Consider the following 18,863-nt stretch of genomic DNA (forward strand, 5'->3'; position numbering starts at 1 on the left):
TTCTATTTGGCAACAATAGAAAAGTAACTACATTGCTCTTGAGGTCATTATCAAGTTTAGTTACATTAAATTGCCCACCAAGCAAATCCTACTTACTTAATACGCCTTCTTCAACTAATCAGGTGGCTAAATTAAAAACACACCACCCAAAAAACTAAGCAAATATTTATCTAATAGTTCATTTTACTCTACTTTTGGTTTTTTGAGACAAGGTCTTGCATGTCACCTAGTCCTTCAATTTCAGTGATTTCACTACCTTGGCCTCTTTGAGACTGGGGCTAGAGACAAGGCTACCACATCCAACTGGTTCTTACTACTTTACCAAGCAAAATTAGAAGACTTGTTTTAGGCAACCAAATTATAACAGAAACTATAATAAATTATTAACTTACTGCTGGTGTTCCAGAAGGGAAGCCATCTTTCTCTAAATGTGAAACAGAAAAGATATTAACAATTTGAGAAATAAAACTGGAAACTGAGAAATGACAAAAAACAAACAAACAAACAAACCAGGCAAGGTTTTGCTATGCAGCTCTGGATTGCTTGATATTTGCTCTGCAGTCCCTGTTACTCAGTTGATGTGTGTATATCATATACAGGGATAGGTATCCTTGGCTGGTTTGGACCTCAAAATGTAGTCCAGGATGGCCTTGAACTCAAGAGAGATCCACCTGCTTCTGCATCCTGGAGTGCTGGGCTTACAGGCATAGCCACCGCGCCCAGTTGTGAGAAGCACTTTTCACTTCAAAACCTGCCATTTATTAAAGCACTTCTGTTTTATTCTACTCACAATAACCATCTCTAGCATGAACTTGTCTATAAATTCAGACTCTCCACCTTCTATTGCTGGCAGTCATTTAAAGGCATCAAAGAGGAAAAGATTAAATAAACAAAGAGCCAAAAATCCACCAACTCCATTTCTGGCAAAAAGATATGGTTAACATATTTTCTAGACTCCGGTCATGCTCTGGGCCAACCTCACCACTCTCTCAAGGGCAGATTTATAGAGGAGAAAAGGAAGGCCAACAGCTATCCTTCCATTTTTTTAATCTTCCCAGAAGGAATCTTTTTATCTGGCAGCGCTTCAGCTCTCTTGATCCAGCCTCTCACAACTGTCTGGTCTTACCAGGTGGAGTAAAGCTCAGGTACTTCTGCTTCACGGTGTTAGAGTCGTAGAACTTCAGGACGTCCAGCACGGCTTGAGGGTTCTTTTTCTGCTCTAGTTTGGTAATGTTGGACGTCTGCAACAGCCGTGCCCACTGCTCAGGCATGCCCTAACAAAAACAAATCCACAAGGTAGTTATGGCTTGATGTTCTAATGAAGAATATTTTCACAGACCAATGACAACCAACTTAAACTTTAAGTCTGGCTAAAAAAAAAAAAACCTTTTCTAAAAATTGTATTATTATTTTCTAGACTTATGTATGAATGTTTTGCCCAAATATATGTCTGTACACCACGTTATGGATGGCTGTGAGCTGCAATGTGGGTGCTGGGAATTGAACCCAAGTCCTCTGCAAAAACAAGTGTTTTTAACTACTGAGCTGTGTCTAAGCCCGTATTTATTTATTTTTGAAACAAAAGTTTTAACTATATAGTTCAGCCTGGCCTGGAACTCACAATACTTCCCTCAGTTGTCTTAGTACTGGGATTACAAAAGTATAGGGGGGTTTTTTGTTGTTGTTTTATTTTTTTCAAGACAGGGATTCTCTGTGTAACCCTAGCTGTCATAGGACTCACTCAATCTGTAGACCAGGCTGGTCTCCAATTCAGAGATCTGCCTGTCTCTGCCTCCCAAGTGCTGAAATTAAAGGTATGTGTCATCATGTCTAGCCAAAAGTCTAGTTTTTTTTTTTTTTTTTTAAAGGACTACATGGTCAAATGATATTATTCTCTACTGTGGTTGTCAGGTGCCTTCCAAGTTTTTTTTTTTTTTTTTTTTTTTTTTTGAGATAGGGTCCTCTACTGGCTTAAAATGCTGCCGAGTAGGCTGGAGTCGCAGATGGTTGTAAGCACCATGTGGGTGCTGCGATTGGAACCCAGGTCCTCTCCAAGAGAAAAAAGTATTGTAATCTTCTGAGCCATCTCTTTAGCCCCAATCACTAATATTTTTATGACAAGCAAAAACCAGTAAGAATTGATACCTTAATGCTAATTATGGTAGTCAGTGCATAACCCCACACTCCTGCCTAAAAGCAAGAGGACTCAGTTCCAGGTTTTACTGACTTATAATGAGACTGCATTAAACAACAAAAGGAATAGAAAAAGAACTGATAATCACATGGGATAGAAAAGCTCAACACCAGTCATGTTAGCCCATAGTTGTTACCCCACCACATGCAAGGCAGAGACAGGAAGACTGAGTTCAAGACCAGCCCCAATTACAAAATGTCATGGGAGGCCAGTCTGGTTATATAAAAATCCTGTCTCAAATCACAGAGAAAAACTGATTTCAAACTTAACACTGAACAAAATGCTTGAGTACCTTTTTTGGTTTCTAATTTTGAGTGTGTGCACATCTGTAGAGGTCAGACTATTTCAGGCATCGCTGTCCTCCACCTTAAGACAAGGTCTCGTTTCTCCTACTTGGTCATACACCATGTTAGCTGTTCCATGATCGGTTCAGAGTCGCCTCCCACCACACCACAGGAGTACTACAATACTTCATCTGGTTGTGTGCCTTCTGGATTTAAACTCAGGCCCTCACATTTGCACAGCAAGTGCTTCTCTCTCTCTTTTTTTCTTTTTCTGTTTTTGAGACATGCTTTCTCTGTGCGTCTCTGACTGTCCTGAAATGCTTCCTAAGGGGTGGGGTTAAAGGTGCGCACACCACTCCCCTCAGTAAGCGCTTCTCTGCACACCCTTCAACACCGGGCTCTAATATCATGACATATTCCACTAGGAAACTTACAGTGAACTCTCCAGTAACGGCATCAAAGCCAACATGGATGGTGTGCTCAAAATCAGACGGAGGAGAAATCTCTGGCCGTTCTTTTTCTTTCTTTTTACTTCCTAGAGGGTGGGGGCGGGGAAGAGAAAATAATCCCTTTACACAAGACTAATGGCACTCATTATTGTGTTTTTATTTTTCCTGAAACCGATTAGGAATGAAGTTATTATAGAAAACTGGTACACACACCATGCACCCTGCTGGAGGGTGCCACCAAAGACATTTCACACAGGCCACGTGCCCAAGCGGAAGTCTTCCTTCTTTCCTCCCTCTTCCTCCTCCAACCCGCTTTTCAGAGACAGGGCCTCATTCTCCAGCCTACACTGGCTTCAAATTCATTGCAATTCTTCTGTATCAACCTATGGATATTAAGACTAAATGCATGAGCCATAATACCTGGTTTACACTTTTTATTAGTTTGTAAATGTAATATTTTTACATTACCCAACTTTCTTATGGTTCTGTTTAAAAAAAAAAAATTCTTCCAACATCATTAACATCCTTCCCAAATTCAAACACCCCAATTCCTTGTCCTTCCCAGTCCTCCTCCTCTAATCTGTACCTCTTAAACTCGTGGATCTATTTCTAGATGCTCTGCTCTCTTAAAATCATCTATCATTATGGCAATCCTGTCTACCTTGATTACTGTCATCTTTGTAACAAACATTCTAAGTACAGTCTAGGTCCTTTTTATACTTTTTTGAAATCTGCTGAGATTAATTCAGGTCCTCTACATTTCTATATGAAATTCAAAATATTTTTAATTTCTACAAAAAGCCTTCTAGGGCTGTGACAGGAATTGCATTTAATCCATAAATCAGTTGTAAGAGTTTATTCATACCTTGTCTTCTGATCCATGAACAACAAAAAAACCTCTACGAATTAGGTCTTTAATTTCTTACAGAAATGTTTGCTAGTATTGACAGACAGATTTCAGACCCTGCCACTGCTTTCATCATATATCTGCACAGGAATATTTACTAATTTTTGATGTTACTAAAAAAGGCATTTTTGGGGTTGGGAATGTAGCTTAGAGGTAGCTTGCTTGCCTCACATGTGTAGGGACTGATCTTTTGACACTTTCTTCTAATTATTTTTAAATTTTGTAGGCATCACAGGATCTTCTGTAAGTAATACACTATGCTAAGCTAAGGAGAGGCTGCTGTAACTTTCTAATCTGGATCATTCATTTAATTATTTCATCTTATTGAACTGGCTAGTCCCTAGACCTAGGTTCAATAAAAGCATTAATAGGAATTTTTGTATTCTTACTGAAACAGGGAGTGAAAAGTCAGTTTTTTGAGTTTACTATCAACAATCATTATTCCTAACATGCCCTTTATATAAATTTACTAAATTTCCCTTGATATTGTTTGCTCAGAAATTAATATTGGATTATGTCAAATGTCTTCTCTACATCTACTTAATAGATTATACAGCTTATCCTAAATTATACCAATTTTCAAATGTTTAACTAGCCTTGCAGTCCTGAAACAAACTCTACTTGGCCCCAATCTATTGCCCTTTTTACACTGTTGGATTACTACTGTTAAAACTTTGCCAAGTTCAAGAGATCTATAGCTTTCTCTTTGTAATGTCTTTGGTTTGGATATCCATGTAACACGAAACTCACTAAATGTGTCGGGAAACATTTTCTGGAAATTGTATAAAACTTATATCATTTCTTCTTTAAATATTTCATTGATTCACTAATGAAGCCAATCAAGTCTTCAATTTTCTTTGTAGAAAGAGTTTTAGCTATAAACTAAACTTTTCTAGGATATACACAGTGTTCTCTAATCTTTCCTAAAGCAAGCTTTGGAAATCTGTATTAATTTCCATAACTTGAATGTATCAGTACATACTTGTACTCAACATTACCTTGTGTCTTCTTAGTGGAGACTGAACCTTGACCTGTATGTATTAATTATATGCTCTATCCTGACTTCTACTACCAACCTCAGCACACCTTTTATTCTAACCTAACATGAAAGTTTATATAAAAACTTCATGTATACAAGCAGTAGTGGTGCACGCTTGTATCCTAGCATTAGGATCCTGCCTCTGGAGGCAGAGGCAGGAGAAACTGTCAGTTTGAGGATAGCTTCCAACACAGTAAGTTCCAGGACAGCCAAGGCTACACAGAAACACTCTGTGTAGAAAACAAACAAACAAACAAAAACAACAACAAAACCCCCCAAAAAAACAAATCATCAAAACCAAACTTCATATAGAAATGGAGATTTCCTGTATAGGATGTACTTTTGGCTGCTTTATTCATCATTTTTGCAATCATTTGAATTGAGTTTTATTATTCCTTTCCATCTCCTGTGTTATTTTACCTGTTTAAATTGTATAATCAAGAAGGTTTAATATATTCATAATTTCACAATCATTATCACCATGTAACTAGCATATCTTCATCATCCCCTAGAAAAGCCTGTATCAATTAGCAACCACTCCTTATTCCATTCTTGTCCACTGCTCTAGCCCGTCATCAAATAACAGTATTTTTCCGTATCTTAGTTACTTTTGTGTGTGTCAGCTTGAGTGTATGTGCACCAGTGTGTGCAGGTATGCTCAAAGCCAAAAGCAGCCATTAGATGTCCTGAAACTGAAGTTACAGGTGAGGTCAGCTGCATGATGTCAGCTGCATGCAAGGAACCAAACCCAGGTCCTCTTCAAGAACAGCCAAGTGCTCAGTGCTCTTAACTGCTGACTTATCTCTCCATCCTCCCAATTTTTAAAATTACTAATTTTTCTTAATGCACACTAATACTTTGCACCATATGTATGTAAGGGTAGCACCTACATGCAGTGTCTGTCCACGGAGCTCGGAAGACTGCATCAGGTCCTGGCTGTGAACCATCGTGTGGGTAAGAGGAACTAAACCCAGCAGCAAGCGCTCTTTAATATTGAGCCACCTCTGGGCTGGAGAGATGGCTCAGAGGTTAAGAATGCTAGCTGTTCTTCCAATGGTCCTGAGTTCAATTTCCAGCAACCACATGGTGGCTCACAACCATCTATAGTGAGAATTGGTGCCCTCTTCTGGTGCGCGGACAGAATGCTTTATAAATAATAAATAAATTATATTTAAATATATATATATATTGAGCCACCTCTCCAGCCCCTGGATTACCGCTGGGTCTCTTTTCAAAAATTATTTCTTGGGGGCCGGAGAGATTGCTCAGTGGTTAAGAGTATTGTTTGCTCTTCCAAAGGACCCGGGTTCAATTCCCAGCACCCACAGGCAGCTCACAACTGTCTGTAACCCCAATTCCAAGGGATCTGACACCTTCACACTAAGACACATAAAATAATTTTTTAAAGATTTATTTATTTATTGTATGTGTATGAACATATACTTTGTTTTCATGCACACCAGAAGAAGGAATCAGACTCCATTACAGATGGTTGTGAGCCACCATGTGGTTGCTGGGAATTGAACTCAGGACCTTTGGTAAATGCTGTGCCATCTCTCCAGCCAAATTTTTTAAATGTATTATTTCTTTATTTCCCCTATTCTGTTTAATCTACTCATTATTTGCAACATATAACTTATCTTTTTCCCATCTTAAAAAAAAAAAAAACTCTGGGAGAACTTTCTTGATTATCTTCTCAACTGCCTATTGGTATCACATCTGTTCTGTTAATTTTCTATTTGTTTCTTTTTTTTCTTTTCAAAATAGGGTTTCTCTGTGTAGCCCTGGCTGTCCTGGAAAGCAGAGATACCCCAGCTTCTGCCTCCCAAGTGCTGGAAATTAAAGGCATGCACCACCATCACCACTTGTTCTATTAATTTTAAATACTGATTTTCCAAGAATTATTTCTCATTGTTCTTTTTTTTTTCCTCTGAAAATCCTTTTCTTGTTTCATAAATTTATCTTCTCTCCTCAAAGATTATGCTGTATGTACATGTATGCCAGCTGAGTTCACTGGTTTGTTGGTTTTCTCCTGAAGTGGAAAGCTTTTTCTAAACTTCTGTTTAATAAAATTACAGGTTTTTGGAGACAGGACATAGAGCCTCGGCTAGCCTAGATTTCACTTAGTTGTTCAGGCCGGGCCTCACACAGCACATGCTAATGTGGTGCTCCCAACTACTCTGAGATTTTATGTCTGAGTGCTGTTTTCAGATGTCTGGTGACCCTTTGCTGTCCATGCTTACAGAAAAACATTACACAACTAACCAGGACACAAGCTAGGTTAAAGATGAAGATAGGATTCTGTGTATCTAAAGTACTTTCCCCACAACATTCCGTTTATCCAGAGAAACCTTCCAGTGTCTAGTCTGCAGGCCAGGTGAAGGAGAAAGTACTCTGAAAGCAAGGCAGACAGAAGTTCTGTGTGATGACTTGGAAAAAAATATATGTATTTTTTTAGTCTGATGCTTTCATTTTTCAGGATTCCCAAAGAGAATATATATGTGGCCCGTTAGTGGAGGGAAACAGTGAATTCTGACAAGTATGTTGGATAACTTCCTATGTAGATTTAAGTAATTCTATGGACATCACTCTCCTCTCCCTACAGTTTCTAAATCCCGAGTCACTGAAACTCTTAGAAGGGAAAATGGTTATTTCTCTCTCATACTCCATTCTGCAACTGCTGTCTCTCTGTCCACTTAAGCAGCTATGGTCTTTCCACTGCAATCTTCTCAGTGCATGCTGAGAATCCTTGGACCCTGTTCCCTTTTCTGTTTTCTTTACCCTTTACAGTGACTTTAAAAACAAATGGCTTTTAAACTGTCATTTCAGTTGGGTCTTGGGGTTGGGCACAAACATGTACTTACTTACACACACACACACACACACTATGCAAGTATTTCAATATGCCATGTTTAACCAAAAGATTCTACTGCACTGTTGTTTGAGAATTCTATACATACTATGTTAAACATGCTTTTCTTTGTTTATTACTAATCTAGCACTCATAGGAAACAATACCATTTTTTGACTAGTGATAACACATTTCTGCAAAATGTCCAGGCTTCCTCTAGATCTTCCAGGTACACATATTTACCAACAAGAGACATGGCAAGAATACAGTCAAATTGATTGTGGAAAGGAAATTATTAAGCTTGCATAAAATTTTCTTGTCTTTACTAAAATACACAATGACACAGTTCATAAGCAACCTTACAGTTTCCACCAGACTGATTTGAGTAATCTGAGGTCAGGACTTCCGGTCCTTTTTGTACCTGGGCTTCTAACTCATTATACTGCAAACAGAAGAAAGTATTTGTAGCCTATGAAGTAACAGTTTACTTTGTATACTGTTTCTGTAGAAATGACAGGGGGGAAAAAAGTTTGTTTCTTCTTTTTTCAAAAGTCTGCTCCAGATTCTTTTCTCCTGTTAACCTGAGAGCTCCCCATGCATGTTCTTATGTGACCTTGATCATGGATGCCTAGTCCAAGGTGGGTATCAACCTTCAAGCTACATCAGCCACAACTGTCCCCCACCCACCTAACATTCCAGCCAACTGCTTCACACAGAGACTATCTGAGCTATGCCAGACTTAGAGAAAATCACCATAGCTCCAGTGACCAGATCATAAGAAGGCCATCTGTTGTTGAAAGCTCCCTTTCTTAATACAAGAATGAAGTCCATGCTGAATCAGCAAACAGGAAAAAAGTTCAGGGACAAGGAAAAAAAAGATGCAGTTCTTGTGTCTAAGGCCCAGCCAGGTCCTCCACCTTTGAGATGTTAAAAAGTAAAATAAATAAATAAATATGTGTGTGTGTGTGTGTGTGTGTGTGTGTGTGTGTGTGTATGAAAGAACATTTCATAAATGTTAGAGATAACAGAACAAAGGAAAACACAAATATGATTAAACAGCCTAGAAATATGTCAGTCTACTCAAATGAAAACAGTGGGCTAGCAAGGCAAGTAAAGATGCCAAGCCCAACAGCCTGAGCTTCTTCTGCTGGACACACCCGGTGGAACGAGAGACACAGCTCTCACATTCACCATGGCTCACAGGCACATGCATGCACATGTGCACAGTAACCTCTCTAAATAGCTCTGACTGGTTGAGAACCCACTGGATCCGCCTGCCTCTGCTTCCTCCGTACTAGGATTAAAGATGTGTCACCACACCTGGCCTAACAAAAATTTTTGTTTTTTTGAGACATGGTTTCTCTGTGTAGCCATGGTTGTCCTTGAACTCAGAGATCTGTCTGCCTCTGCCTCCTGAGTGCTGAGATCAAAACACATGTGCCAACACCACTGGCTTCCCCCCAGGAAAAAAAAAAAAAAAAAAGAAAAGAAAAAAAGAAATAATTATGCAAGATACTTGAGCTTTGGGAAAAAAAACCTGTTCATTCTTAAAAATAAGTTAATTTCCCATTTTCGCTTGTCAAAAATAAGAATCTATAAGATATCTACCTTCAGGCAACAGATCACTAGATGGAAAATAATGGACCATGGAAACTTCTTTGAATCACTTTTGAAACCTATAAAAATCAAAAGAGCAGCAGCAGGAAGAGGAGGAGGTAAAATCCACATGTTGACACAGAATCTTAAGGCCACTGCCTTTTTCTACATGTGACCTAGCTGAAGTCACAGTTAAGAACAGCCTCATCTGAAGCTGGGCCTGATGGCTCATGACTGGGACCCAGCACTTGGCAGAATGAGATGGAAGACTGCTGTGCATTCCACAAAAGAAAAGAGGAAGAAAGGAAACACTTATCTGCTTAAACAGAAGACTCCTCAGTTTCTAGTCTAATAATCAGTGATGATATCTTTTCTTGTGATTTAGACTAACTTCAAATGAGTGCAACTAAACTTGTTCTGTCACACAGAAGCGTATTTATTCTCCAGGAAGTAAGTGAAACATAAACTAGTATTAACAGTAATACTGGATTTCTAGAAAGAAGGTTCTTTTCTTTTTTTTCTTTTGGTTTTTTGAGACAGGTTTCTCTGTGTAGCCTTGGCTGTCCTGGACTCATCTGTACACCAGGCTGGCCTTGAACTCAGAGATCCGCCTGCCTCTGCCTCTCTGAGTGCTGGGATTACAGGTGTGTACTACCTGGCCCAGCTAAGAAAAACTGTTTACATATCATCTTCGTAACCCCAGGGATATGAAAGTGCACACAGGCTGACATACAGGTGTAAAACTTCCTCAGTTGATGAATACTCCACCAACTCAACACTGGCTATCCGACTAAGCCAAGACAAGGGCTCACTGCCATTTTCATTATTAAAAGTACTAAACTAGCTAAGGGCTACTGCAAATGCCTGATAGTTTCCAAGGTAGTGTTAGACCTCCAACAAAACCCATTTTCTATATGGCTACCAGTCTCCTGTACCTCAAATAGAAACCTGGCCAGCTCTTGCCCTGAATTAAATTCTGCAATGGTTCCCCAGGAAACAAAGAAAATCTAAGCTCTACAGCACAGAATACAATGCCCTTTGTGATCAGATCCTGTCCCACTTTTTCAGTTTCTGTTGTATGTGGCTCCATGTGAATACCACACTAGACCGTGATTATCACGTGCCCTGTTTTTAAGTCACACTAGCCTGCACTCAGTCCCATGAGTGCACCACGACCCTGTGGCCAGGCAGCTAACAGCTTTTCTCCAGGCACAGAATATACTTTAAACGTTGCTTCATTCTCCTGTAGTTTTAAAGCTGTAGTTTTCTTTTCCTTAGGAAGCTTTCCCAAATACTCCAAATTACTCAGCCATCTTACACTAGCTCTGTGTCACTTTTCACAGTTCACAATTACATGCTACATTTGCTCTCAACCCCCCCAAACCCAAACTTAGCGCCTCACACGCTATAGTTATAGTCCCAGCTCCACTAGCTTTTGGACTAGTAAGGGTAGGGACTGTTTCCTTTGTTTATCATTTTATTCCTGGCAACTCAGACAGAGTATGTAAACATTAACAGGCAAGCAAAAAGGATCAGTGAATTGTTATAAAAAGTGTAATTCCATCGGAATGTGCCAAGCTAACAAGCTTTTCCAACACACACACACACACACACTCACACACACACACACGCACACACACACAACAGTGGGGAAAAAAACACCACCTGCTGAATGGGAGAAAATATGAAAATATTTAAACTACTTAATACAAGGGATCAATATCCAGAGTATATGAAGAACAAAACAAACCACCTCAATAAAAATAAACAAGTGATCTGAACAAACTTTTTTTTTTTTTGAGACAGGGTCTCACTGTGCAGCACTGCCTAGCTGGCCTAGAACTCACAGAGATCTGCCTGTCTCTCAGTCCTGGGACTAATGGGACAGTTTGATGCCAGGCTCAGCTATAGGAGAATATCTAAACAAAACAAAAAACCAAACAACAATAAAACAGTATGAAAAGTAGTTGGACCTTTAAGGGACAGGACACCATAGGAGGTAACTGGGTCATGACCACCTTTAGAATGGATTAATGTTGGTGCCAGAGAGCACAGGAACTTCTGAGAATGCAGATGCCCACAAAGGGTGACTAGCCCCTTCTGAGTCTGCTGCTTCTGGATTTGAACATTCCCATAAACAGCTGGCTCCTCATCTGAATCTTCACTGTGCTGAGATACTGTCCCCATCGGACACTATGACTGTGCTGTTTGCAGTTTCTGGCCATGAGAAGCACAGACCATGAACCTCTTTTCAGGCAGGTAGGGTTGAGACAGGGTTTTACTTAAATAGCCTTGGATGACCTGGTGCTGACTATGTAGACCAGGGTGGCCTAGAACTCATGTATATCCATCTGCCTCTGCCTCCTAAGTGCTGGGATTAAAGGTGTATACCATCATTCCTACGTAAAGTACCCAGCCTCAAATACTTTGTTAAAGCCACACAGAACAGACTAGGGCAATCACAAATCTCACTAATGTAAGAAAGTTTAGAAAGGTCTCAGGAAATGAAGGGCGTAACTGTAGCAAGCAGATTAAACAAGCAATCACAGCTTAACAAGGTAGTCTTGCTAGACATGGTAGCACGTACCTGCAGACATGAGGATCAACAGCTTGGGAATGAATGAATAGGTTTTGCTTGTTTTGTTTTAGAGATAGGCTGGCTTTGAACTCCTGAACTCAAGTGAGCCTTCTGCCTCAGTCTCCTAAGTACTAAGTAAACAGTGTGCCATCAAGCATCAGCATCAAGTGTTTTCATTCTTCAAGATTTACTTTATTTTATGTGTACACATATTTGCCTGTGTGTACGAATGTGTACCACATGCATGCCTGGTGCAGGTGGAGGCCAGAAAAGGATGTTGGATTCCCTGGAACTGGAGTTACAGACAGTGGTAAACTGCCCTGTAGGTGCTAGGAATCAAACCCGAGTCATCTTCTGCAAGAGCAGCCAGTGATCTTAATTGCTAAGCCATCTCTCCAGCCTGCAAGCGTTTTCTTAATGTGTTTATTATTCACCATAGGATAGCAATATAGGTAACATATCATAAGCTAATGATGACTTAAAAATTATAGCAGCTGTTTACCTTTTTCCGTGCCTGAGAATATGGAGATGATTTTGTTCCTGGGTTTTTTTTCCTCAGGAACAGAAGGCAAAGGTTTCAACAAACTGTGATTGGCTGATAAAGGATCTTTTCCTCCGGTGCTAAAAATGGTACTGCTCATTCGCACAGGAGGTGCTGGAGGCTTATCTTCTAGTTCTCCGTTATCAGACATGATTCAGAATTATGAAATGGCCTGAAAGAGACAATCCCAAAACATTCAATTAATTGCAAGGTTAAAGACAGCACAGGCAGTAATTATCCCCTGCAAATTAGAAAATGTGATCCAGTTAGTGACACTTGCAAAATATAGATATATAATAAAAGATAAATTTGTCTCAGTAAAACCAATCTCCACTAAATAGCCACAGAAATGTTTGAAAAGCACATTCACACTAACACATTACAGAAATGTACCTACCTAACAATTCTGAGATGAGTCCAAACTAAAGTTGTTATGTTCGTGAGTTGCCTCATTTTGGTACACATGACACAAGCTAATCTCACCTGGAAGAGGAACCCTTAGTTGAGGAACTGTCTCCAACAGACTGGCCAGTGGGCAAGCAAGTCTGTGAGCACTTTCCTGGCTAATGACTAATGTGGGAGGGCCCAGTCCGTCATTGGCAGTGCCACCCCTGGGTGGGTCCTAGGTCATATAGGAAAGTAAGGTATGCAAAACCCTAGGGAACAACCCAATAAGCAGCATTCCTCCTCATGGTCACTGCTTCAAGCTCCTGCCTTGGCTTTCCCCAATAATGAACTATGATCTGTAAGACAAAAAAACCCCTTCCTTCACCCAAGTTGTTTTTAGTCAGTGTTTTAACTGTTAATTTAGATTTGTTCTAAATTGTTCATGAAATATCAGTGGTTCATCACAGCATTAGAGAAGCAAATTAGAAAAGTTTGAATTTTTAAGGTTTTTATTGTATGTGCTGTGTCTTGCCTGTAGAGTGTGTGTGTGTGTGTATGTGTGTGTGTGTTTGCGTATGTATGTGTGTGTGCGTGCGCATGCAGAGACCAGAAGAGGGCATCAGATCCCCTGGAACTGGAGTTACAGTTGAGAGCTGCCAGGTGGATACTGGGAACCAAAACCAGGCCACACCCCCCACCAACAACAGCCATTGCTCTTATCCACCAAGCCATCTCTCTAGCCCGTTTGTTAATTGGGTATAAACTTGTAGGGCTTCTCCTGCCTTCTAAACACCAGGATTATAGTCACGGCATACTACATAATGTGGAGACATTTTTTTCTTTTTTTAAATTTTTATGATTTTATTTTTAAATAATTTTATACATTCACTTGTAACCCAGCCCACCCCCTCTTTCCCTCTCAATCCTCCCCTCCCTCCCTCCCTCATCTCCTCCCTGCCCCCTTCTGAGTCCACTGAGAGGGGGTGTCCTCTCCTTCCATCTGGCCCTAGCTTATCAGGTATCTTCAGGATGGTTGCAGTGTCCTTATCTGTGGCCTAGCAAAGCTGCTCCTCCCTCAGGGGGGAGGGGAAGCTCATGAGTCCATGTCAGAAACAGTTCCTGTCCCCCTTACTAGGGAACTCACTTGGATACTGAGCTACCATGGGCTATGTCTGAGCAGGGGTTGTAGGTTATATCCATGCATGGTCCTTGGTTGGATAAACAGTCTCATAGAAGACCCCTGTGCTCAGATATATTTGGACCTTGTGGGCTCCCTGTCCCCTCTAGGATATACTAATTCCTCCTTCCTTCATATTTCCTACACTATGCCGAAGACTTGGTTATGGGTCTCAGCATCTGATTTGATATAATATGGAGACTTAAAGAAAAACAGATTTCTGAAGGGGAACAGTAGGTCTCTTGACCAGCCATATTGGATGGCTCTCGTAGTTCTGCTGTTAGAAGCAGAGTTAAGTCCTTGGCTTTCCTTTGTATGTGTTTACATGTACAGGAAGGCCAGAAGCTGATAGAAGTATCCTCTTCAACAACTCTGTACCTTATATTTTCTTCATAGGGTTTCTCATTGAAATTTGAACTCAACAACTGGCTCAACTGGACGGCTAGCAAGCTCCAAGGATCTTCCAGTTTCTACCTCCCCAGTGCAGGCTCTGATGCTTTTACAACACTTTACTGACTTAGCCATCTTCCCAGTTCCAGTTCCTTAGCTCTTAAACCTACCAACCAATACTTCTTTAACCTAACTCGATGCACAGGAGCCTTGTGATTGATTTTAATTTAGTTTCTCACATAAACTTTCCTAACAGAATGTGCCACTAATAGAGATTGATGAAAAAAAAAGTGAAATTACAAAAAAACAAAACAAAAACAGTGAAGTAAAAATCTGATTCTTTGAAAAGAATAAGATGATCAATAAACTCTTTGCCAAACTAACCAAAACAGACAGAAAACCCAAGTTTAAAATTAAGAGGCAAAAAGACATGATAACAAATATCAATGAAATTCTGAAAATCCTAAGGACAGACCTTAAAAACTTAGATTCCAGGGACTGGAGAGATGGCTCAGAAGTTAAGAGCACCGTCAGCTCTTCCAGAGGTCCTGAGTTCAATTCCCAGCAACCACATGGTGGCTCATAATCATCTATAATGAGATCTAGTGATCTCTACTGGTGTGCAGGTGTACATGCAGGGAGAACACTGTATACATAATAAATCAATCTTTAAAAAAAAAACTTACATCCCAGTAAATTTTAAAATCTAAAAGAAATGATGAATTTCTAGATGTATATAGCCTACTATATATAATTAAACCAAGATGAGATCAATAAGTAGATCTATAACAAGCAACGACACTGAAACAATAATTAAGACAAGAAAACCTCCCAACTAAGCAGAGTTCAGGCCCAGATGAGAGTTAAGAGACATCTACCTTCTCCACTCTGAAATAAATGCAACCAAAGTAGTAATAGAGCTCTAAAAATGAAGACTTTAAAACATCAAAGAAATTAAAGACACTAGAAGATAGAAAAATATCCCACACTTTTGGATTAGTACAGTTAATATTATAAAATGGCTACCTTATCGAAAACAATCTGCTGATTCAAATTTCAGCACCACTCTTCACAGAAATCAGAAAAATAATCTTAAAGTTAATATAGAAGCACAAAAGACACCAAGAAACAAAACAATCCTTAGCAAAAACAAGAATGCTGGAGGTAACACCATATCTGACTTCAGGTTACACTGTAGAGTCATGGTAAAAACAACAGCATGGTACTGGCACAAAAACACAGATCAGCAGAATAAAAGACCCAGATTAAAACTAGGCAAAACAAAAAACCCACAGCTGCAAACACCTGATTTTTGACAAAGATGTAACAAATACACATTGGAGAAAAAAACAGCTTCTTCAACAAATGGTTCTAGGAAGCTGAATGTCCACATACAGAAGAATTAGAAGAATTAATTCTCACAAAAATCAAATCCAAATGGATCAACGATCTTAATTAAGACCTGAAATTCTGAAGCTGCTAGAGGGAAAAAATTCAAAATACTGGCATAAGTAAGGAGGTTCTGAACAGGGCCCTTAAATTCTGAAACTGCTAAAGGGAAAACTAGGGCAAACAACACTGTCCTGAAATGGCTCCTCTCACTCTGACATAAGATCAACAAATGACAAATGGGATATCTTGATATTAAAGCTTCTATACCATGAAGGAAATAGTTAATCGAGTTAGAGACAGCCCTTTTTAAAGGAGAAAACTGTGCTAACTATATACTATAGAGAGGCTTAATATCAAACAGGTATATTCTGCCTTTTTATACTGCAACACAATGTCATCTACAAGGCAGAACAAAACAACTAAACTACACACAGAAAGACCAAAAATATGTATAATATTTGAACTAAGTTTAATATTTTGGTTTAGGTCTCCTTCTGTCCAGGTGGCCCATGAACAAACGGCAGGTTGGACATGACTGACAGAATATACAAAGAACTAGAAAAAAAAACCCTAAATAACAAAAAAATCAAATAGCTGATCAATAAATGGGCTAAGGAAATTAACAGACAGTTCTCAAAAACACGAAATACAAGACCAGTGGGTGGCTCAGTAGGTACAGAAACTTACATGCAGACCTGACAATATTTGATAGAATCCTACAGGAAGAGAACTGAATTGCCTTCTGGCACTGTTGCATTCACAAACACATGCACACAAAATAAATCTGAAATACAAACAGCAATAAAAACATAAAGAATGTCTAACATCAATTAACCAGGGAAATGCAAATCAATGTGAGGCTGAGATTCCAGCTTAACTGTAGTCAGAATGGCAGTCAGGAAGGAAACAAGTAACAATAAATGCCAAAGAGTCCAAACAGAACCTTTAAGCACTGCTGGTGGGAGTGTCAGCTGTCCAGCCATTACGAAGGTAGTGGTGGAGGCTCCCCAAACACTAAAACAGGAACCTCTATAAGATCCAGCTGTATCATGATGGTTTTGCCAACAGACTCCAAGTCAGCAGGTCACAGAGACACTTGAAAGCAGGTGCTCACTGCAGCACTATTTACAGAACTACACATGAGCATAGGCATCCAACCAAAGGATAACTTAATTCTGAGCAATTTGTGACTTGGAAGTACAAGCATCTAAAGGGACAAAAGAAACGTACACATTTCGGGAAGTCAAGGGCTCAATATATACTCACACTAAAACTTAAGGGATGTGCTATGGATGCAAGAGTCAGTCTCTGAAAATCTGCCATATGGAACCTGACTGGTCTGAATACAGCGATATTAAATATTAAATGTATTAATATTAAATGTATACCATGACCAAGACTCTGTAACCTTTTAATGTCCTGCTCAGATAGGCAAGTGACATCTCCCTTATAGCTAACTTGGTGGAAAATTTAACCTCACTTACATACACAAATCGATGTATAGTCTGTCTTTTAAAAAAAATTATGTGTGTGTTTGTATATTCTGCCAGTGTGTGGGTATCTGAGGCAGCCAAAAGTAGTCATCTGATCCCCTGGAGCTGGAGTTACTGGAGGCTGTGAGCTACCTGATGTGAGTACCAATAACTGAATTTGGTCATCTTGAACATAACTGCTAAGTTATCCCTTCAATCCCTGTCTGTGTTCTTCAATCTTCCTGGGAGTGTGTATGCACATACACACACACAGGAAGTCACAGGGCAACTTCAGGTATGAGCCCTTGCTTTCCACCATGTTTTGAGCCAGGGTCTCATTTACTGTTGTGCATGCTAGACTATCTAACTCATGAGCTTCTGGAGATTTCTCCTGTCTGTCTCCCATATTGTTATAGAAACATCAGGAGTATGTGCTACTATGACTAGCTTTACATGGGTCGAGGGAACCCAAACTTGGGTCCTGACACTAGCCTGGCAAATGTTTTACCCACAGAGCCATCTCTCCAGCCCTATTTTTGCTTTTTATTTATTTGTTTGTTTGTTTAGTATGCACATGAGCGAGTATATATAGGTCAGAGAATAACTTGAGGCAGTGAACTTGCTCCTTTCACTGTGTGGGTCCTGACGATCAGACTCAGGCCATCAGGCTTGAAGGCAGCTACCTTTACAACTCAGCTCTATTCTGTCTTATTAAAATAAAACAGTACAGCACAGCAGTAGAAAATCTCTACATAAACTCTGATAAAAAGGTGTGTGTGTATGTATATATACACATATGGAAACTCCTCAATAAACAAGGTTTTGAATGGTAACTGGATCTTGATCTTTTGTGGAGAAACCTTTGTTTAATCTACAATAAAAAATGAGGCCAACCAGGTTGGAGAGATGGCTCAGAGGTTAAGAGCACTGGCTGTTCTTCCAAAGATCCTGAGTTCAATTCCCAGCAACCACATGGTGGTTCATAACCATCTATAGTGAGATCTGGTGCCCTCTTCTGGCATGCAAGCACACATGCAGGCAGAATACTGTATAAATAATAATTTAAAAAAACACAAGAAAACATTTAAAAACAACAACAAAAAAAAAAATGAGGCCAACTGCATCCACACAAAATTTAAAATAATCATTATTCCTTCAATTTAGCTCAAATTCGAAGACCTGGAGAAAAGCAGCTGTAATTTGAGAACTGAGAGATGCAGACATTATTTTCCCTTGAATCTTGAAGCCTTTATTACTTTCACAGAGCATGTCACAAATGCTACTCATTTCTGGTGCATTACTTTAACATTATCTGTCTCATTTAACATATGAAAGAAATAACCCACCAGAAAGTAAGAGACTTACCTAAAACTTGTACATGGACCTAGTACTAGGACCAGAACCCAAGTTTTCTAACTCCTTCCTCATGCTTTTCTCTTATACTAATGGATAAGACTCCTGGCAGTGAATTACAACAACTGTAACAATTAGTCATGATTTATGTCACTTTCTTCTCCAACTTCACTCAGTCCAAAGGGCAAGGACTTTGCATATCTTAGACAGGAATGCTGACTGACTCATGTTGACCATATTCTATCCTCCATTT

The 18,863-nt window shown here is 39.5% G+C and overlaps 1 protein-coding gene across 2 annotated transcripts in view; it reads right to left on the reverse strand.

Moving 5' to 3' along the window:
• Nucleotides 1-18,863, reverse strand: part of Pak2 (p21 (RAC1) activated kinase 2) — a 63,276-nt gene that overhangs the window by 21,369 nt on the left and 23,044 nt on the right. For both annotated transcript variants that reach the window (XM_021645125.2, XM_021645124.2), the window contains 4 exons: nt 12,401-12,611; nt 2,913-3,013; nt 1,127-1,274; nt 393-424 (listed from right to left, as the gene is read on the reverse strand). In XM_021645125.2, coding sequence (XP_021500800.1) covers nt 393-424; nt 1,127-1,274; nt 2,913-3,013; nt 12,401-12,590 — 471 coding nt within the window. In that variant the 5' untranslated portion in view covers nt 12,591-12,611. The remainder of the gene's footprint in view (nt 1-392; nt 425-1,126; nt 1,275-2,912; nt 3,014-12,400; nt 12,612-18,863) is intronic.

Source organism: Meriones unguiculatus, chromosome 17, assembly GCF_030254825.1.
Source record: "Meriones unguiculatus strain TT.TT164.6M chromosome 17, Bangor_MerUng_6.1, whole genome shotgun sequence".
Classification (NCBI taxonomy): Eukaryota; Metazoa; Chordata; class Mammalia; order Rodentia; family Muridae; genus Meriones; species Meriones unguiculatus.